This window comes from Thamnophis sirtalis, unplaced genomic scaffold (assembly GCF_051295495.1).
Source record: "Thamnophis sirtalis isolate CommonGarterSnake01/CBP01778 unplaced genomic scaffold, rThaSir2_p1.2 scaffold_1, whole genome shotgun sequence".
NCBI lineage: Eukaryota > Metazoa > Chordata > Lepidosauria > Squamata > Natricidae > Thamnophis > Thamnophis sirtalis.
Genome location: NW_028261381.1, coordinates 122104905 through 122126703, shown reverse-complemented (window position 1 = coordinate 122126703; position 21799 = coordinate 122104905). Strand labels below are relative to the sequence as shown.

At 35.5% G+C, this 21799-nt stretch overlaps 1 protein-coding gene across 1 annotated transcript; it reads right to left on the bottom strand.

The window, feature by feature from the left end:
- Positions 1-1384: 1384 nt before the first annotated feature.
- COCH (cochlin) lies at positions 1385-21672 on the bottom strand. Its single transcript, XM_087723260.1, has 12 exons — positions 21490-21672; positions 21354-21386; positions 21114-21158; positions 15817-15973; positions 12397-12530; positions 11173-11235; positions 10702-10746; positions 10470-10617; positions 6850-6953; positions 5499-5725; positions 3999-4515; positions 1385-3136 (listed from the first exon to the last, which is right to left on the bottom strand). The coding sequence occupies exons 2-12, from the start codon at positions 21376-21378 to the stop codon at positions 2961-2963; spliced, it is 1641 nt and encodes a 546-aa protein (XP_087579386.1). The 5' UTR covers positions 21379-21386; positions 21490-21672; the 3' UTR covers positions 1385-2960.
- Positions 21673-21799: the final 127 nt, after the last annotated feature.

The following is a 21799-nucleotide window of genomic DNA, read 5'->3' as shown; positions in this document are numbered from 1 at the left end:
TCTATACTGATATAATGGAAATATGGATCAATATTATTCCATGGGATAAAGCTTTAATTCTGTGTTTAAAGATCCAGCTCATTTTTATATGCATTAAATATTTTTGCTCTTGTTTTGGGATTTTTCTTTGTATGCTAAAGCAATATTTTAAACAAATCTTAAAGAATAATTCTTGAAATAGTGGCACAGTGATTAAATGCATAATAGGACTTGGAAACTAACCTTTAGATCAGAAATTAAAAAATGTAATAGTTTACTCATAACAGTAATCTAATCTCATATGCATAACTTGTTTTCAATAATCAGCATTATTTCTACTGTGCTGCTTTTATGTAGTAAATTTAAACATTGCAACATTTGATTATTGGTATCAAGATAAGCACTCTAAGCCTCTGGCTAGGTTTCTTAAAACTTCATTTGTATTCTCTCCCCTCCTACCAATCGGCAAATATTTTTGGGTAGTTATCTGAGAGGTTTTCCTGACTGCTGGACTGTAATGGTTAAATTATATGTACTTATTTAATATGATTGCCCAATGTATACTTTGCTGTTTAAAACTTGGTTAAAATGGGGGAAAAGATGCTTTTGTGGATATTTTTAAAAAAAACACTGAATAAAAACAAAATGAGTTGAATCACATTGTGACATTCTGTACAGAGAAGAGCCACTGATCCCAAATCTGGCTGGTGGAAAAGATTCCTGATAATTCTTTGTTCATCTTTTTGTTCATCTTTTCCTTGATCAAAATTACCCGTATTGTGGAAGGAAGTACGTTGATACTAATGCAAAATTTGAAAATCCCCCTTTCCTCTTGGAAGACTGTAAAAAGACTTTCTTAAAAGACTTTCCTCTGCAAGACTGTAAAAAGAAAATAAACTTGGATACAGCCTCATTCATTCCTTCGCGATAGAAGACTACCAGAAAATCCCAGAAATATAGGTTACATTAGGAAAAGGAAAACATTCTGGAACACAAACCACTCTTCTATTATTGTCAAGGCAACAAATGGACATAGTAACAAGGAATGGTATTTGATTCATAGAAAACCTTACTACGTGCACACACAACTTTCTAAATATTTACCGTATATACTTCAAGTTGAAGTAAGGTAGTAATGAGTCAAGTTCAAATTAATTAAATGTCTTAATTAAATGTATCTAATTTGCATATTAGACTATCATATTGGTTGAATTCATTTTTATTTTGCCAGTTACATAAATATTAGAATAGGAAAAAAAATTGGAATAACTAGTACCTCTGAGTTTGTGAATGAACTAGTACAATTTTATCATACCCAAATTAAATGAATTAGACAATTGTAGACTATTGCATGAAATTCTTATACTTTTCATAGTACTTAATTTTTTAAAGAAAGGAAAGTAAAGTTTTGTAATGTTTTATTGTTATGATTCAGCCCTTAAATTGATAGTTGCATTCCTTATTGCTTTATTTATACATTTAAAAGAAATAGGTAAAAAATAATGTATATTTTACATGCCATTTTTTAAAGCTCTATGAGTAAAATTTTAGTAAACAAAAGATCAATTAGGGTAACACAAAAACAGGATTTTTTTACGTACAGTGGTACCTCATAAGAACTTCTTTGAAACTTGTCCAATTTGGTACTTGATGCATTTTGATGAGAAAATTTTGACCACTTTGACACATTGTTTGTTGGGACTGGCTAAAGGTTATTAATGTTGGTTGCCTCCCTTTCCAGCTGATCAAAGGGTCACACATCAGTCATGCGGTAGCTCTTGTCCTTTGCACGTCCCCTTGTAGTCTTAGCTTCTGTGGTCATTTTGTGTATGTTTGCGCATGTTTTCTTCATCAGTACAGAAGTTTTTATTTTACCATTAACTTTTAGGCTTTTTCCTCATGTAATGATATGCAACCCTATTTTTATACATATTGCCTTAAAATATGCATTGTAATTGGTTTGGGAACACATTAATTTACATTGTTCCTTATCCGAAAAAAAATGTTTGGTACTTGTTTTTGATACTTGTCATGCCTCCCAAAGCTAATTAATGATGACTACCAAGGTACCACTGTGTAAGATACTGGTAATTACATTTTTAAAGACTATTAGCAGATAAATATTATTCCTTTGTACTTAGTTGCTTTTGATTTTTTCCTTTGCAAGTCATTGTAATTATACAACTTCATAATTGTAGGTTACCAGTTTCAGCAGAATGCTTATGCCATATAGTTTAAAATATTTGGATTTAAATTCAGACCGTTAAATTTAACTGAGCTAAGTCAATTTCAAGCTCAAACAGGTTTTATAAGTAAAATAATGTTTAAATGGTTTGAAAAATGTGCAAATAATTCATCATAAAGACATTTCCAAGATAATTACAATCAAGGTGTTCTTTAAATCAAAATTTATATGTAGCACTGGAATATTTAATACTAAAAAAAATATAACTGAAAAGCAGTCTTTGGAACCATGTAATACTGTACTGCAAACGTATACTAATATCTGTCTGGCTATGTGCATTCCTTAGCAAAGATATTACAATGTTTATTAACGGCATACTCACCAGAATATTCTTTTTACATAGTGGACATCATTCCACAGCAAAAAGATAAATATTTAATAGAGTACTTTGGATATTTCTAATTTGCAAAACGTTTAGTGAGTAACAGTGCCAGGAACAGATGCATTTTTTGTGCACAAAATGAATATTAGATAAGTTGGCCAACTTTGAAAAGTTAACAAGAACATTAAAAATAGTATCTAATAGTACTTTTAGCCAGGTTCTCTATTCAGAAAAAAATACACTGATTTTAATTGAAGTTTTGCCTAAAGGCAGTACAACAGTAAGCCCTTTGTAAGCCAGTTCACCACCAAGTAACTGTGTGCTAGAATAACAGAACATCTTATACTCCAGGGATTTTAGTTTTGCAGATGTACTTAGAGTCAAACCCCTTCAGTCTTTTTGTCTTTTCTGTCTTCACTGTTTGAAGCCCAAAAAATCTCTGCAAATAGCTCTTACAATATTAGGCACAATCTGCTCCAGTCCAGTAAATTCTTTTGTGAAGAAAGTATGTGTTTCCTTGGGTTCGGATGCCATATCTTTTAAATCCTCGAGTGGAGCCCAAGCAATACCAACAGAGAATATGTTGATACCTTTAAAAATCATTGAGAAGAAAAAAAACATTGTTGAGAGTGTGCTTAAAGTTTATGTAGAAAAGGATTTGACATGCTTAATATCTATACAAACAGAACAAATGGCATTGTCTGAAATAGGGAGCTAATTAATAGAGTACTGGACTTAGGACTTTTGCTAAGAGATTGTGCTACTTGAATTCCAGAGGTAGATTCTAGCAAGAAGATTGCAGAATTTCGCTAGAATAGCAGGAGAAAAAGAACTTTCTATTGATTCCATCAGTCCTCAATCATGAGTCTTTCCAACTGCTATAATCCAAATGAGCCATGCCCATCAATCAGTGGTGGGATTAAAAAAAAAATATTACTGGTTCTGTGTATGTGGCTTGGTGGGCGGGGCAGGGGAAAGATAACTGTAAAAACAGGATACGCTCACATTTTATCATAAAGCACTTGATATGCATTTATATCATCAGGCATTACTGTGAATAAGTGAACTGTGGGAAATCAGGAGTACTGTAGAGAAAATCTGAAATCAAGCTATTTATACAACCCCTGTCCACCCCCACCCCCCATCTATCATGTAATTAAACTATATGCAAGATTTCTGGAGCACTTCAACATGATAAAATTAAACACCAATTTTTTTTTCTGTATGTGTAGGTGTGTGTGAATATATAATTACAGTTTGTTTAATTTCCCCAATATGACCTATTTGTCATTTTAAAGTATTGTTTTCTGTTTTAATTCTGATACACAACCCAGAATCACTGTGAGTGGCCCTAGAAATATTGTTATTAAAAAAAACCAAGCTAAGTATGTCTCAGATCTGAAGTATGGTGTGTTGAATAATTATTTATTTGACGGAGACAATAAATATTACCTGCTTTATGAGCAGCGGTTGCAGGCCCTCGGATGTCATCATAAGACTGGCCATCAGTCAAAATTACCAGAAAATTTTTGTTGGCTCCATCTTTCACAGGTGCAAACACATTTTTGGTTACATAAGTAATGGCTTCTCCTGTAGCAGTACCACCACTCATATAGCGGATTGCTTGAACACCGGAAAGAACCGTTTCCTTTGTTTTGTAGTCTGTAAAGCTGAATTCTGTGCGCTGATTATAAGTGAACTGAATAACTGCAATTTTGGCACCAATATCTGTGATATCAAATGATTTGACAACATTACTAATAAATCCAAGCATAAGGTGGAAATTGTTGTCGCCAATACTGCTAGAGCCATCTATGAGGAAAGCTATGTTGACGGAATTATAGCAAGTCTTGCTGCATAACATTTGTTCATGTGCACAGAGTTTTTGAACAAGGGGTTTCACGTGTTTTGTGGTACCAAACCAAGTGGGTATGTTGTAGGAAAAGAATCCATTATTTTGACAGACTGCCTGTTTTTAAAAGCAAAATAAAAAGGCATGAGTTATAGCACATGTGCAAAACAGATTTTTTTGTACTAAAACTCTTGTTTTGGCAAACGCTACAAAGGTTTGCTTGTGATGCATAATACTCATCCTGCATTTAGGAAGCCTTTATGAGCCAGCTCTTCCAGAGCCTTTCAGGGATTGATGTGCTGTTTAGTCTCCCACCCATCCTCACCCTTTATCATTTACTCATTTTCCTTTAATTTGTCAATATGTATTTGGCATTATCCTCTTGATTTATCCTTGTTGATTTATTAAGGGTCTCTCTACAGGGAAGATATAAAATGTCTTAGATCACTGAGACATTCATAGATATTGTAAGTATGTTTATCAAGTTCAGTTTGGGCAACTTAAAACCTGTGTCTAGTATCTCCAGAACATACAGTTGAAATTCATCAGTAAAATTAATCAAGGAGAGAAGCAGCCTAGAACTAAGCAGAATTTCCTGACAGAATAATTAATGAGTGGAACAGCTTGCCTCCAGAAGTTGTGAATGCTCCAACACTGGAAATTTTCAAGAAGAGATAGGACAACCATTTGTCTGAAATGGTGTTTCCTCCTGAGCAGGGGGTTGGACTTGAAGACCTTCAAGGTGCCTTCCAACTCTGTTTTCTAAAAAAAACATTCTAAATTTCTAAATTAACTAAATTTTGATAGTTTAGGGCATTAGTTCAGATTTTTTAAAGCTAGGGATGGAGGTATCCCAATTCCAATTTTAATTCCAGTTAAAAAAAAAACTCCAAACCCTGGAAAAATGGAATGAAAAAAATAACTGTATGCTTTCTAGTGACATCAAATACCACATTATCCTCTTAGCAATCTATAAAGCTAGGAAGGTGATTTGTTGCTGATGTTGCCCACTTCTGTATTAAGATATTCTACTATTTAATCAGAACTAAAATGGCTATACTGACTGTACAGTAATACAAACAGGTAGAGATTTTTCTTACCTTTTCAACAAAATTTAGTTCTTCAATCATCCCCAGTTCTTCAGATGTAGGCTTTGCAATTGACACAAAGAATACATTAACACCAAATTCTCTAGCCAATATACCAGCTTCTTCCAGATTATCTGATGGCCAGCCATCTAAGAAAACTACAGTGATTTTAGGAATGCCTTTGCGTACCCCTTTTTCAATAGAAAAAAATCTTTGTGCTGAGTGTTTCAAAGCTCTTCCTGATAGAGAGGAAGGAAAAAAAGAATGTTATTATTCTCAGTACAATAAAATTCACGATATGTGTTTAATATCTAAAAAGAAAGATCTTATTTAAGGAAGTACCATGAAAATAAATTGTACAATTATTTGTAATTTTCTTCTATAACAAGTACACCTGCTATTTACATTTTATGATGGTGCAAATTACATAAAATTATTTTCATTATTTAGAACATTATTTGACAGTCATTCCAATGCCAAGAGTATTACATGTGCCAATAACTCAGATGAAATGAAAATTTCATTCATACATGATAAATTAATTCCTCCAACTAAGGAAAGTCTTCCACCAAAAAAATGGAGAGAAACAACCATCCCACCCACCATAACCCATAACTATTATTCACTCTCAAATTCTGTTTAGCTGGGTTGGGGAACTGATTTGGACTTGGGTATGCAAGAATAGAGAAGGGAAAAGACCCATTCCTTGTATGAACATCTTTATACATGCAATGCTAGGTTTAATCCATATTAATCCATAAAACTCTGCTCTGTTGGATCACTGTTTCAGAGATAATTCCTTACCTAAATAGAGAATTCCCATAGGTAAGCAACAACAAAAAAAAATCAGTGGGAGTGAGAGCCACTTCCAACTTCCTGTCAGATTCCCTATTGAATTTCTTATGGGAAACTGGCAGTGAACATAAAAAATCTTCCTTGTCTCTATCCCTCTGTGTCCCCCCTCTCTTTTTTCAATATATTGAAAAAAATCTAAACATGTAAGGAGATATTTCACACATGTATCTGCCTTGATAGTAACCCCTGTTAAACGTATAGCATAATCAAATATCAGGAGCTGACCACAGGAAATGTTTTATGATGTTTTGTATTGTGTCATAAAATGTTTTATGATAATTTTTATGTCATAAAACACTTTATGAAATTTGTCAAATTTCAATTCCACAGGAGTCACATGTGGGAAATTTTTAATGCAGTCTGCAAATAAGCTCATCTATGGTACCTTGATTGAAAAAGGTTTGTCCTATAATGCACTGTTTCATCCAGTTAAAAGTTTGAAACAGAAGAATTCTAATAGTATATTATAAAATATTTGTTATATTTGACCTGTATGGACAAGAATTACCTGTATTGGAATTGCCTCCTTGGAAAGCTATTTCTTTTATCGCAAATAAAACATCTTTTGAAGCAGTGAAGTTGTTCAGATAAAATTCAGTTTTTGGATAATCACTGGGAAAAGAACACATGAACTAAGATGTGTGGCATGCAACAATTAGGATGTGAATACAATTCTCATTCACTTTTTATATAAAAAATAACTTGACTCAACATTTGCTTCTGTTTTTCAGTTGTTAAGTTGTACCCAGCTCTTTAAAAGACCATGGACCATAGCATGGACATATCATCTGCCCCCTTGTCCTCTGCTGTCTCCCAGAGTTTGCCCAAATTTATGTTTATTGCATTGATGACACTATATGATCATCTCATTCTCTGCCGTCTCCTCCTTTTGCCCTAGAAGATAGGCTCAAGATCCACATGGATCTTGACAGACTTGAACACTGGGCCTATCTAACAAATGAAATTCAATGTAGAGAAAAGTAAAGTCCTACACTTAGGTAAGAAAAACCAAAAGTACACATATAAACTGGGTGAAACCAGGTTTAATAGCAGTGATTGTGAGAGGGATCTTGGAGTCTTAGTTGACAACCAGCTAAATATTAGCCAGCAGTGTGCAGCGGCTGCCAAAAAAGCCAATGCAAACCTATGTTTCATTAACAGAGGGATACAATCAAGATCAAGTGAGGTACTAATACCACTCTATAAAGCCCTAGTAAGACCACACCTAGAGTACTGCATCCAGTTTTGGTCACCACACTATAAAAAAGATGTTGAGATTCTAGAAAAAGTGCAGAGAAGAGCAACCAGGATGATTGGGGAATGGAGACTAAAACATGAAGAACGGTTACAGGGGCTGGGCATGGCTAGTCTAGTGAAGAGAAGGACCAGGGGTGGCATGATAGCAGTGTTCCAATATTTGAGGGGCTGCCATAGAGAGGAGGGGGGTAAAGCTATTTTCCAAAGCACCTGAAGGCCAGACAAAGAATAATGGATGGAAACTGACCAAGGAGAGATTCAACCTAGAAACAAACTTTCTGACAGTGAGAATAATCAACCAATGGAACAGCTTGCATTCGGAAGTTGTGGGAGCTTCATCTCTTAAGACTTTCAAGAAGAAATTGGACTGCCATTTGTCAGAAATGGTGTAGGCTCTCCTGCTTGAGTGGGGGGTTGGACTAGATGACCTTCAAGATCCCTTCCAACTCTGTTAATCTGTTAATTACCAGGGCACTGATGATGTTTTCTAGTTGGATAATGAAACATTTGCAAGAAAATAATCAAGCTCGGAGAGCACCAAGGACCCTACAGTTCAACCCTGAGTTACAATTATTATCTTCTATTGGAAACCATCATGAGATAGACCACAGAGCAGAGAATCATCTCCACAAGAAGACAAGAACTATACTTTTTGCCAGCAATAACAGCATCTTGTAAGACTGTGCTTTACCTCTCTTCCTTCTTATTGTTTAGTCAATCAGGGAGGCACTTGTCTAGCTGTTTCTGAAAACTATATTGTCTCCCAGAACTTAAAAAAAGAGGTTTAGACCCCTTTGCCTAAGTAACAGGTTTTTTCTTTGCATATTTCTGTCAGGGCTATCACCCTTACTTTCTGTCCTATCTCTCCTGTCAGTCACAGTGTTCCCTCCTCGTGCCACAAAATACTTCCAGGTCAGAGTAATAGAACAAACTGCAGATTCCCTTCTTTCTTTCTTTTCGTTGCTGCAACTATCACAGATTACAAGACAAATTCTGTAATGCAGCTATACAAATGCACCTTTGTAAGAGAGAACAAACTAAGAGAAAAAGACAGAGATGTACTAAAAATAATAAAAAGTCATGGGTTGTGTTGTAAAGCAGAAAGAGTCAGGAAAGGGTTAATTGAGCTATAATTAGGGAGTAATAAGAACAGAGAGGTGAAGTGAAGAATAAAGGTAGTTAAACAGAGAAACTTTCAAGGCTCAAAAAACAGAACTCTACTGTAGGAAATTAAGTGGGGATAAAAAAGAAAAAGAGCTAACGTTTAAAAATGTGGAAGAAGAAAGCCTGATCTCTCTCCTGTCATAATTTGTTATAAACATACTGCAGCACCCTGCCATTCCTAACATTGCCAAGAAAAGTGCATGCATGTAGTCAACACAAGAATGTATTTTTTCCTTTTTAATCTTTGTAGTTACCCCAGAGCAAAGTTATGTATTAAAAAGTATTGGGTTCATTTCAATACATTTTTGCCAAACACCTGTTAAGCCTATTTTTCTGATTTTCCTCACTATAATACTGCAAATGGACCATAATCATTGGATAGGTGTCAAGCAAAAATGCATCTAATTTAAGAAGTGCTATTTTCAATTTAGTTCTTGTCCTGCCTTAATCACTTGTCAGTGTTTTTCCACTATTAACTGCCTTAAAATATGAAACTTTCCTTGGCTCCCTATAAAAGTTTTTTTTTTAAAAAAATGTTCATTTTGGAGCCTAGATTCTATTAATTCTCTTGGATGAAACACTTGTGGTCCTCGTGTGGTCAACAAATATAATTGCAGTAATTCTTTTGTGTCTGAAAGTTTTATGGGCTAACCCATCAACTTGGTAATAAGCAGCTAAACTCTTCCAGATGTTTTGGGCATTTTATTCTATGTGTATTTTAAAATCTGCTTATTTTTATTTTGTTCCTAAAGTAACCAACATTGTTTTGGTAATAGGTAGTGAGGATAGTAGAATCTATTATTTGGGAACAGTTGCAGGGAAATATCCTACACTTTTGACTCTCACAGCCATTGCAACTTTTACAAGAATGAAAGTATAAATTATAGGATTCCTCTTACCCCTAAAACTGGAAAATTATCAATCTAGAAGGCTGAATCACAGGCCAGAAACAGGAATATGAATACAAATCTCCCACTGATCTGAAATATATTTTTATCCTGTTTGTTAATGGCATAGAAGACACTTGCACACCGATGATCCCAGATTCATATCCAAATAAAAATTTTATTCTATTGTACGCAGCACATTCCTAAAATACTTTTAAGTTAAAGAGAACTGCTCTGGCATTGAATTCCATTTGAAAATACTATACCAAATAAGGAGACTTGTTATGTTTTGTTATTTATCCTAAAATTCATTCACATCCAAGGCTAAAACTATTAGCAGAGCACTACATTCCAACTCCTCATTATGAAGTTCAAGGAACAAGGATTTGATCAAAGCAGAATCTGCAGCAAGCTTGAAATGCTAAAGAGAAAAACTCTACTACAATGTTTTGTTGAATGTAGTTCCAACAGCAGTGTGCTAGATATGGTTACTGAACTATAAAATACCCCGATTAGAGTTTTCTGCACTTTGCAATAACAATAGCAGTATCTATTTTGTGGAATTGGAAATTATGGAAAGTTGAGTTTTTAAGCATTTAAGAGTTCTGCATTAAAGAAAAATGGGAAATATAGAAAAAACATAGGCAACATCAAAGGAAACTCAAGGAAAGCTTCTACCACAAACACTTTGATTTTGATTTCTCCATTGGGCATAGTCCAAATGGTCAGTTGCAACTCTAAGATTCTAAGCAAAGCATAATGCTATAAATCATAGCGCTTAAGAAGGAATAATATACGAAAAAGAATGAATTTCTCATACCTGGCTTGTATTACTCCCACATGTGGGCCTTCAGGTCCGATTCCCAGCATCATTGCCACCTTCCCAATAAAATTTTTCTGCAAATTAAATCTGCGCTGCCCAATATTGTAGCTTCCATCAATCAGGAAAGCAATATCGGCTTGACAATCTATGAACATGAAAAATAGTTTATTAACAAAATGATACAATAATTTTAGAGATTTATTTTATGTGGTATATGATAATAACTTACCTTTGTTTCCAGACTTTTTCACAACAGGTTTTTTAGGTCGTTTTCCTCAAAAAAAGAAACAAAGATAATTTAACCTTCTATATTTTGATATAAACACTAATGTGTCATCAAGTAAACCTGAAGATAGTCTGCCCTCTTCTATGCATCCTTATCTCTTGTACATGGGAAAATATGTATATGTATTGTTTTTGGTGACTCTCAATCATCTAAGACATGGATGTCCCAAAGGTGTTTTGAAAAATTTTCTTGGGTTTTTTTTCCTTCTTTGAAAACATTTTGCTTCTCATCTAAGAAGCTTCTTCAGTTTCAAGAATTGTATCAAGAAAGTCCAGTTGCCTTTACAAAAGCACCTTTGGGATTCTTCCTACTGTTAAATATACTTTAGAAAAATGGAAGAACAAATGCAAAATTGCTTATTTCCTGAGAAGCTTTTGGTGGAAAAAGACTTGTTCTTTATTGATATTTTTTTACCTGCAAATGGCCGTGCTGTTGAAATAGGATGTCCAGCTGCTTCAAGGGCTTCACCTTTAACACCTATTATCACATTGAAAAATAAAAGAAATTTATTGCCCTGCTCTCAAAAGAGGTAAAAAGAGGTTGAGTTTGTGAATTATTCCAATTTTGCTTAGGAAAGTAAATTACAAGCAAGCTAAAATCCAAAGTTGTGCTAAATTTCAAAGAAGCGTTTTCCTCTTTCTCTACATCCTCTTCCTTCATCCTTCTATGAGTCTCTTGTTGAAAGTATATTATTACCAGAATCAAAATAGTAGAAAAACTACAGTTAAAAATGTATTGTTGCACATCTTTATGATATTGTGATATGTCCCATATCTGAGCACCACTTCCCATACTTTCTTTCTATTTAATGTAACATAGTAAAATCATCAAAATACACATCTCATCATCCTTGTACTACAGTTAAACCTCTATAAAAGCACGCAGCCTTTTCCACAATATTTTGCAAATAGTTCTACACCACACAGGGAGACTACAGTTACAGAAGACCAAATACTTCCCATCACAGAAGCTTATTTCTGACATGGAAAAGGAGTGGAAGGTTGGAGCCAGCATGGAGTTCTCCCTTTCTCTTGGACATTCTCTAACTAACATTCCAATAGAGTTGAAGGGTCTAATAAGACAGAAAGTAACAACAATTTGCTTTAGCTTCCAATTTCAGCTTTGATCAAATATGAATTGGCTATTGGGAGCCAAGGACACAACTTTAGGAAAGTTGAGTCCTAAAGAAAAATAAAAGCTGCACATGTTTGAAATATATGCTCTAAATTCGAGTTACAGCTGAGAGGTCTCTGCAACCAAACACGTCTCTGGGTTTTACACTAAGAGTGTATTTTATGTTATTTCCATGTCTGAAAATGTCATATAAGGACATTCAAATTAATCAAGGAATTGGAATAGCAAATTACGTTTGAACCATTTTTGTTTGATAAAAGAGCAATAAGAAAAAAAAATGAGAAAAACTATACCGTTTATATATTTGGAATAAAGTTGTTCTATTCTGAACACAGGTTCATTCTAAGCAACCAGAAGGAAGAGTTTGAGTTTTTTTAAACACCAAGAATAGTTTTTTAAACACCAAGAATAGTTAAACACCAAGAATAGTTCAGTTACAAAATTCATTATCTCAAATGCTGGGTTAATTTCTAAAACTTTTGAGAAAATAAATCATTCACTTACTAGCTACTGAAAATGATGATCTTGACTTAGAGAAGAGTTGGGACTGGATTCCATTGGCATATATTGCAGAGTAGTTTCCACGCCCTGGTAACATCTTCACTCTTACAGCCCCACCTGAACTGGTGATCACACCTCTGCAGAAAAATAAGATTTTCAAAGGCAAGTACTGTACAAATAAAGTGCATACAACTACTACTCTTTGTAGCATGCCGCATTTGTTCATGCTAAAAGTAAGAACTGCTCCATCAACATGTCAGACATTGTGAAATAAGAGCCAATTGCCTAGGTTCATAAGCATGCTTAATCATAAAATGGATATGGCAAGTTGCAGTACTTAGTCTGCATGTTGTTCTCACAGCACTTTTTTGCAACCTCTAGAGTAGGGGTGTCAAACTCCAGCCAGCGGGGTGCATAGATCTGGCCCATGCAAACAGTGAAGGAGTGGCCCATGGTGCCTCTGCGAAAACAGAACTCAGGAGGGTTCTGCCTGCTCCCCTGAGCTCCATTTTTGGCTACGATGGCCTCCTGCAACCCTCTGCCAGCGAAAATGGAGTACAGGAGGACTGCACGTTTTTGCTGGCAGAGCGCTCGGGCCACCACAGATGTCCTGACACAAGTGACGTTGAGCTCATATGTCCCCCCCAGCTCCTCTGAGGTCAAACACCACTCTGATGTGGTCCTCACTGAAATCGAGTTTGACACCCCTGCTCTAGAGTCTGCTGAGTGTTTCCCCCTCCAGTGGGACAGGCCAACCTTTCTATTTTTAGAGACTCACAGGAACATTCTGAACTCTTAGCTGTTGTGGTCTAAAGGTCTAAAAGTACATTATACCAAATCCAATGACATTATAAAGTGTTACAATTCTGTGATCCAAATATTTTTTTAAAATACGCCCTTGCACCCAAAAAAACTATGTTCACAAAGCATTTAAAACATCATCTTAAAAATATGAACAGTAGCTAAATATATGCATGTTATACATACAAGAACTGGACAAAGAAATGGACTCATTTGAATAATCTAGGAAAAGAGCAAAAGTCACTGTGAGTTGAATTTCATCTGATATACTTAAGCTAAAAGCTTCATTCAAAATACACACTGGAAGTGGAGCTCTGCAGAGACAATGGCCTGGGGAACAAGGAGAGTTAGATGCCTATCTCATGAGCTTCATGCCAAATCTGAACATAACTGAGTAGAAGGGAGAAGATCTAAGCAGTCATTGTTTTCAGAAGATATTTAGGTTTAATCCTTCAAGGTTGTCCAGACCAGAAAACAAACTCTGTTAGATTAGAATTAAATTTTATTCCGACAGACTATATTAACAGAATCTTGCAAGTGTGATTGTTTTTCCTCTCTTCTTCGTATATCCCATATGTCAGGGAACAGTCACCCTGAATCTCTTCCTAATATGATGTCATTTCCAAGAGCTCAAGAAATGCTTTTTCCCTTTTTGTTTTTATAATACTTTTTATAATATTCAGGTTCTGACTTTTTCCCTCATCTTCATAACTCTCTATACATAGCATGCTATTCTATCCTACAAAAACATACTGTTTCTAATGGTAGGCTAACATTATTGCCCTTATATATCTATACTTTCTCATATTCCTCTTATATCTAGAGATATTTACATCAATCCAATGTGTTCACCAATGGTGAATCATATTCAAGTAATGTAAAATATTGGGAATATTGAAAACTTCATGATTTTAAAAGTTGGCTGTCCAGAATACAATGATTCAATTATTGTTTTTATATTTGTACTTTCTTCCTTTAAACCAATTTAACTTTTGAAAAATGCATCCACCTTCCTTTTCTTAACTTCTTAGATCAGAAATTACGTTACCTCATGCATTCATGTATTAGGCTTTACATGATTTTCGCTTAATGAGCACATGATACAAAATAACATCTGCATCACTCTGATGTGAGAGATTAAGAAATAGAAGGTTCAAGGTTCAAGGTTCATTTTATTTATATGCCGCCCTGTTCCCGGAGGGACTCAGGGCGGCGCACAAACCCAAGGAGGGGAAGGGAAACACAAGAACTACAACAAAAAGTACAGGGAATTTAAAACAACCAACAGCCACACGATTCGAGAGGGGAAAGGAACTCATTGACCCCAGGCCTGCCGACCCAGCCAGGTTTTAACGGCTTTTCGGAAGGCCTGGAGAGAGGTGAAGGTCCGAATCTCTGCGGGGAGCTCGTTCCAAAGGGCCGAAGCCGCCACAGAGAAGGCCCTCCCCTGGGTAGTAGCCAGATGACATTGGCTAGTAGACGGAACCCGGAGGAGGCCTAATCTGTGTGATCTAATGGGTCTTTGGGAGGTAATTGGCAGCAGGCAGTCTCTCAAGTACCCAGGTCCAATTACATGAAGGGCTTTATAAGTGACGACTAGCACCTTGAAGCGTATCCAGAGACCAATCGGTAACCAGTGCAGCTCACGGAGGATAGGTGTAACGTGGGTGTACCGAGGTGCACCTACAATTGCTCGCGTGGCTGCATTCTGGGCGAGCTGGAGTCTCTGAATGCTCTTCAAGGGCTGCCCCATGTAGAGCGCATTGCAGTAGTCCAGTCTTAAGGTAGTCTGAGTTTACGATGGTAAATATGAATTCGATATATCCCTTCTTGCAACACTTTTGAGCAACAGGTCCTGGATGTGGAAATATTGCCATGAGAGCAAATTAAATAAGGCTTTGTATGGCATATTATGGCAACTTTTTTACACTGACATGAATGGGGGCAGGGGGATGGAGAAAGTGACAATGAAAGTGTTGAATCAAAGAATTGAGAGTATTCAGAGTAGAGAAGCTGGCTGAATTTTAAAGAATATAGACAAAGAAGAGAAGAATGAGTGACAACAAGGATGAGAGAGAGAGGCCACAAGAGACAGGGATCATTGTGACCAAGTACATGATTACATTATTGGCCACATTATTAAATCAGGCGAGAGAGATACCATGGTGACATTCAACTAGAGGGTAGATGGGAAAGATTAAATGGAGTTTTTGAAGCTTTTGTGTTGAATTGCTTAATTCAATATTTATTAAATAAAAGCATAAGTTAAATTTAGAAATCTCTCTTTACTTTATTGTTATAGTCTCTTGATTCAAAGACTTAAACTACAATTATAAAGGGTTCTCATTTAATTCCTAGCCAGATACCAGTCCAAGATCTATTTTAATTCTTCCTAGTTTAATTATTTTTATTATTTCCATTTTATGAATTCCATTATCTAATTCAATTTAATTTAAAATTTTATTTTATTTTATTTTTTCCTATTTTAATCTTCCAAGATCTATTTTAATTCTTCCTGTGCTTTCAGGCCATACACAGTTACATGTTCCATTAATCCTTAATTTCCTATCATTCTTACTATTCATTCATAATTTCTATTGCATGGTTGATAATAAATCTTACCTGTGAATGGCAGCTCCACAGATACTAGATTCAGAGGCATACTCAATGTTTCCATAGACATAGAACTGCCATATATGACAATTTGCTGGACAGATGACATCTGCTGGATCCTTTCTAAGATCATATCCTCTTGTAAAACATGTAATAACAGTGGGGGCTACAGAGTAGATTAAATATATATATATAATACAAGTTTCCTGGAAATATCAGCACAATACATGCAAAACATCCACATATAATTATATTTTGCATTACTATCATTCCAGATAAATCCACTGAATGATGAAAGCCTTTTCAGGAAAGGTTATAGACTAACCTACCATACTGTTCCAGTATACTGATTTTTTTTAACTTCCCTATCCAGAGCTGAGATAAAGACTCAGAGGCATAAATTACCATAATTCACACATACAAATTTAAACATTGTTTTTTCAATAATTCCCTTTAATTTTAATAAGTAAATTAAAAAGTATCTTCCTTATAGTGATATGCTAGTCCTGACCAGTCTCTTTTACTTCTTTTCCTTCCTGCATGCTGTTCCCTTTTATCTATTTTATAGTTTACAATACATGCATTACATTTTCTAGTGTTTGATGAAAGGTTTATTATAAAACCCACTATATCTTATACCTCATGCAATGACATTAGATTCATTAAAGATTTAATAAAACAAAGTCTGATCCTATCCTTCTGTAGAGATAATTTTAAATACTTTGGTGAAACTACAAGAACCAATGGGATTCTTGTGTAAATTGGACTGTTTATAGGTATTGTATTCCTTTGGAAAAATATTTAACATATATGGTTCCAAACACTATAACTATATCTTGGCATCCTTGCTGTATGCTTCCAGTATGCTAAACTGCTTGAATAGAAAAGGAAAAAAATATATTCAAAAATGCTATTCAGCCTTTCACAGCAGATGTAACTGCAATATCCACCCAGTGGACTTTTGGTCTTATTGTCATAAGAAATTAAAATTATGACCTTTTTAAATTGAGCATGAATATTTATTCAACTCTTTTTTCCCCCGAAAAAGAATTACTTTCATCTTTTCAGGTCTGTTGAATTTACCTCCCTAAAAATGATCAGTAGACCAAATTACAATTCATGATTTATATAATATTTGAAAAGCAATATAAAATTGGTTCCTAAAACACATTATATAATTTGGAGTTGACCATCGTGAAACACAAAAGTTGAGTTTGATATTAATTTGTGTATTTAACCTCATTGCATTAAAATAGACAACCAGCTTGGTTAGTGGTTAAAGGCACCAGACTAGAAATCTGTGAGGTTTAGTCCCACTTAGGCTCAAAATCAGCTGGGTGACCTTGGCCCAGTCATTCTTTCAGCCCTAAGAAGTAGGCAATGACAGGCAACTTCTAAAGTCTTGTCTAGAAAACTACAAGAGTCTTTACTGACTTCCAAGGGGTGTGCACACGCACACACACAGAGACTTCAAACACATAATTAATTTGGTCTTCAGAAAACATAATGACTTCTTTTTCCAAGAATTTTAGGTCTTTAAGACAGGCTTCTTGCTAGATATTCTTTTTGTCATCTGTTTGCAGCCTTCTAAAAATGCAATGGGTCAGTTAATTCTCAAGTATTCTCTGAAATTCCTTGTCTGGTACATCCTGCACTAGAGAAGCAGGCTCCCTAAGGAAGACAGCAGCTTCAAAGAAAACCTGTTGCTTTGTATATGTTGGCAAATATCTATGTTGATGTCTCTGGTTGTAATTTCAACATTAGTTGCATGATATATTTTAATTCTTTTAAACTTTTGCTGTGGAGCTGATTACTGGTTATGCACTGGTTATGCCTCCATTATTTTGGAGTATAGCTGTTGATTTTCTGTTTTTAATTAAATAATTTCACTGTAATGGTTACAGTTAGTAATGATACATTTAAACTGCAGTCCAGTTCCACACACTTCAGGAATCTGGTATTTGTTAGAGGAGTATGCTTCTCTCTCAGTTGTTAAAAAATATTAAAGTTTTGAAATACAATAATAATGATGGGGAGAAATATGACAATCCAAATTGTGGTAACCAAGAGGAAATTTAGCACATGTCTTAATACTTTATCATAATTATACTAAAGCCTTAAGGATCTATTTATGTTGCAATAAATTATAATTATTAATCACTTTAATTATTAGTGAATGACTGGGAATATCAATTCACTCTTCTGGATATTGAATAAAAAGTTGCAAAATACAGTGTTTCTAAAGTCTATGTTCTTCCACCTAAATGCACCACTATTTTTATTGCTTAAAAATATATATTTCTATTTTATTTCCAATTATAAAAAGTGGAATGACATATGTGTTCCATAATGATTTACGAGATAATATGAAGACACTGATCAGTTGTTTGTATTTTTTTCTGTAATACATTTGTAAAATATTAGTTTAATTCATATGATATGATATGGTTTTTGTTATTATATTTAACTCTTTAGAATGCCTGTTCAGTTCTATAACTGAATTGGGAATTATATCAATGATCAATGAATACAGTGCAAACTAGCCAAGAATAATATTCTTCATTCTGAATTCTATGATACCTACTAATGTATCTAAATATGGCAGAAAATTGTATTTAAAGGTATTTGATATTCTAGTTTTGCTTTGAATTTGGTTCTGTGTCCTATCCCATTCCAAGTTGTTTATAATGATCATCATACATATTAAAATTTATATGATCTAAACTATTTTGCAATTCTGTACCTTATCGATACCTCAACTATTTTATTTATAAGCTCTGTAAACACCCTATGTTTACAAGTTATTCCTAGAGAAGCCATAAATAATAAAAAACTGAAAGCAATAAGTGTAAAAACTCAGTGCCATCATCCTCTGATGTAGCCAAAGCCATAATCTTTAGATTTCAAAGTTGGGGGAGGAGTCAGCTCTGTCTATTGAAGATTTAAGAGAATGGAAGCCTGCTGGATCTTAAAGGGAATGTGTTCTACAGGGCAGGGGCTACCAATTGAAAAGGCATATGTCATAGGACCCACTAAATACCCATATTTAAGGAAAGGGACCTGGAGCATATCTACTGTATCTGGTCTAGTTGGATAAGAAAGAGACGGTCCCACAATTAACCTGGCCCCATTCCATATAGGGATTTAAAGGTTATAACCAGCACCTTGAATGCCATCTGGGGAAAAAACATGGGAGGCATTACAGTTGTAGGAAAAGGAATGGCAGAACCTAGGGGCAGAATAAAAAGAGAGATCAGACTAGAATCCCTACGTAGCCACAAAGTGAACAAACACCAAACCTACCTGAGTGGTGTTGACCCTTATCTAACTCTAACTGGGTGCTGACCGTTAGTTGATAAGATTCCTGTGCTTTTAGCAATAAATCAGCTTAATTTAACCTTCCTGCGTAGACCTGGTCTTTCATGCCTGATAGCAGTTCATATTATGTGCCACATCACATTCTGGACCAACTTTATATATTTAACCTAATCATCAATTCACAAATCAATAGTAGAGGTTGTTATAGGAATGAATATAAAATCATAAAAAGAGGGTTCTATTGTAATTATCTGCATGTTACCTCTATGACATTTTAAAAACCTATCTATAAATACAAGACACTATAACTGATAAGAGTTGGTTTCCTTTACAGTAACAGCCAATTCATTGATGATACATAAAGCCTCTATTCTTCGATACAACTTAGAATTGTATGGAAAACTCAGAATACTTTTCTTCACTTATAAAAGCAGAGTTTATTTCTTCTACAACATTTATCTTGTAGGGTAAAGGGAAAAAAGAAAGAAAAGAATTGACTTCCGACTCTTTTTAAGCACAGAATAAAATAATAGCATTACAGTTTCAACTTTTTAAAATATTTATATGTTTAATACATGTTAGCTATTTCTAGAAAACAAACTTATCTAATCAGCAAAACCCAAGCCAAAGTTTCATTTTTTTTCAACTCAAGCACAAAATCCAGAAGTGGCTTCCATGTAGAAACCAAGTTCAATATACTCTATTCTTTGATTAGAGCAGTTAATTAGCCATCTCTGCTAGTTCCATTCTATTTTTCTAGTCATTCATCTATTGTGGGAGTTAGAATATATTTCAATTTTTGTCCATAAAGCATTCTTGTTGCTGTCAACATATATAAGATTTTTTTCAAGGTCCTTGTCCATTAAGTCTAATAGTAAAGTTGGACTAATTTCGTTCATTTTGATTTGTATTTTATTCTTTGACAAATTTAATAAAATTATTAAATTATTAAAAACTCAATCATCTTTAGCACTTCGCAAAGGCCTCAGCCTGAATCAGACCAACATTAAAGAAACTCAGTTCATCAGCTTTACACTAGAAAAAAAAGAAATAGCAAAAGAAAGAGTGACTTAAAAAACAACACAGAGATAAAATTCAAACATGGACCCCAAAATTGCAACTCATAACAAGTATGCCCATTGTCTATCTCTATTATGAAAAAGAAGATTGAAATGAAATGCTGACTTAATAAAATAATGTAATCCTAATAATGGAAAGAATAGGTTGATACATGTGGAACATATGTTTCATTTTCCTATACCATTTTTGAAGCCCCCCCCCCTAATTTCTATAACAATGCACCCATCAATTTTTGTACTTTAATTTCACAAATATTCTAACTGGAAAAATCACTTTTCAAAAGAAATTAGCATAAAGTTCTTTATGTTCTAAAGTACTTTAACTAGTTATAAAAGGAGCAGCTAGCAGGTAAGTTTCAGAATTCCAAAGTTGCCTTTGAAGTATTATGTATGGCAAAAGTGTATCTTTGGATTTTAAATTTTATAATTTAGGAAAAGTTGAATGCAGCCACTTTCTTCTCCATTGATGCTGGTTCTTAAACATCTATAATAAAAAACCTGCAACTGTGCTATGTTCCCACATAATTTTAATGTAACTTTATCTTTATACCAAAGCAAAAAATGACTTTCTTAATTGCTGTATCTCGGTTAAAGCAAAAACAGAGTCCCTTATTCGATATTTTATCATGCATTGGTGAGGGGAGAAGAAATAATCCTGCATTTCCTTTTATACAGTAATTTAACACTTAAAACGGTTTCTTTGCGTTGAAGAAAAAGGAAGCCACATCCTGGCGCTAGAACGATTAAGATTAAATAGCAGAAACTGCAGAAACTGAACACCGAAATCAAAAGAGATCCTAGGAACAAACGTCAAAGAAAATGTTCTGAAGGCGGGGAAATAAAAGACGCTTTGCCATTCTTACAACGAAGGAGGAAAGCCGTAACCAACGAAGATCTTTCTGAACTCACCGGAACGTTCAACTCTCTTGGCCATCCCGGCCGCCAAAACGACACCTGCAATCAAAGGCGGGGAAGGAAGGGGCTTACACGAAGCCCTGGGGTGGGGGGAGGCAAGCAAGCCGCTCGGAAGGCAGGAGAGAGCTTGCCGTCGAGCCTCCCTCTCCCCTCGGCTATTTCACCCCCGCGGAAGGCGCTTGCTTGCTTGCCGCTCTCCAATGGTCGCGAGGGGACAGAACGCTGGGTACTCACCTAGGAAGAGCAGGACGGGCGCCATGGAAGCACCTAAGGAGAGAGAAGGGGCGCCGTCAGGGTACGGGTAAACTCGGGGAGGCATTCTCTCGTCCTCTCCAGAGTGAAAAGAGGCGCGGAGCGGGGGACGCAATACCTTTGGGCTGAGGGGTGGGCTTTCTTCTGGCTCCCGGTCGGCAAGGGCTCACACACCCCAGAAGAGAATTGGGAAGATGCAGAACCGGTATGTGTATGTGTGGAAATACGGCCCCGTTCAATGAAGCGTCAGGGAGAGAAGGCGTGAAGGCGCGGCGGGGAAGAGAGAGATGAGACGATCGCAGGTGGATGGAGCCGCGCGGGGTATTCGCCGGTTCCTGCGTGCGCTTTGCCTTTTAAATACCGCCCGGGCGCAAGAGCAACGCTGGGCAGGCTCTGGTCCGCCTGGGTGGGCTGAGAAGGCGGTTGTC

Excerpts from the sequence above, each read along its gene's own strand:
- COCH (XM_087723260.1), bottom strand. The coding sequence starts at position 21,378 with ATGGCGCCCGTCCTGCTCTTCCTAG. Across the intron at positions 10,747-11,172 it reads AACAGCACGGCCATTTGCAG|GAAAACGACCTAAAAAACCT; the intron begins GTAAAAAAATAT and ends TCTTTTTTTGAG. Across the intron at positions 3,137-3,998 it reads AACCGCTGCTCATAAAGCAG|GTATCAACATATTCTCTGTT; the intron begins GTAATATTTATT and ends TGATTTTTAAAG.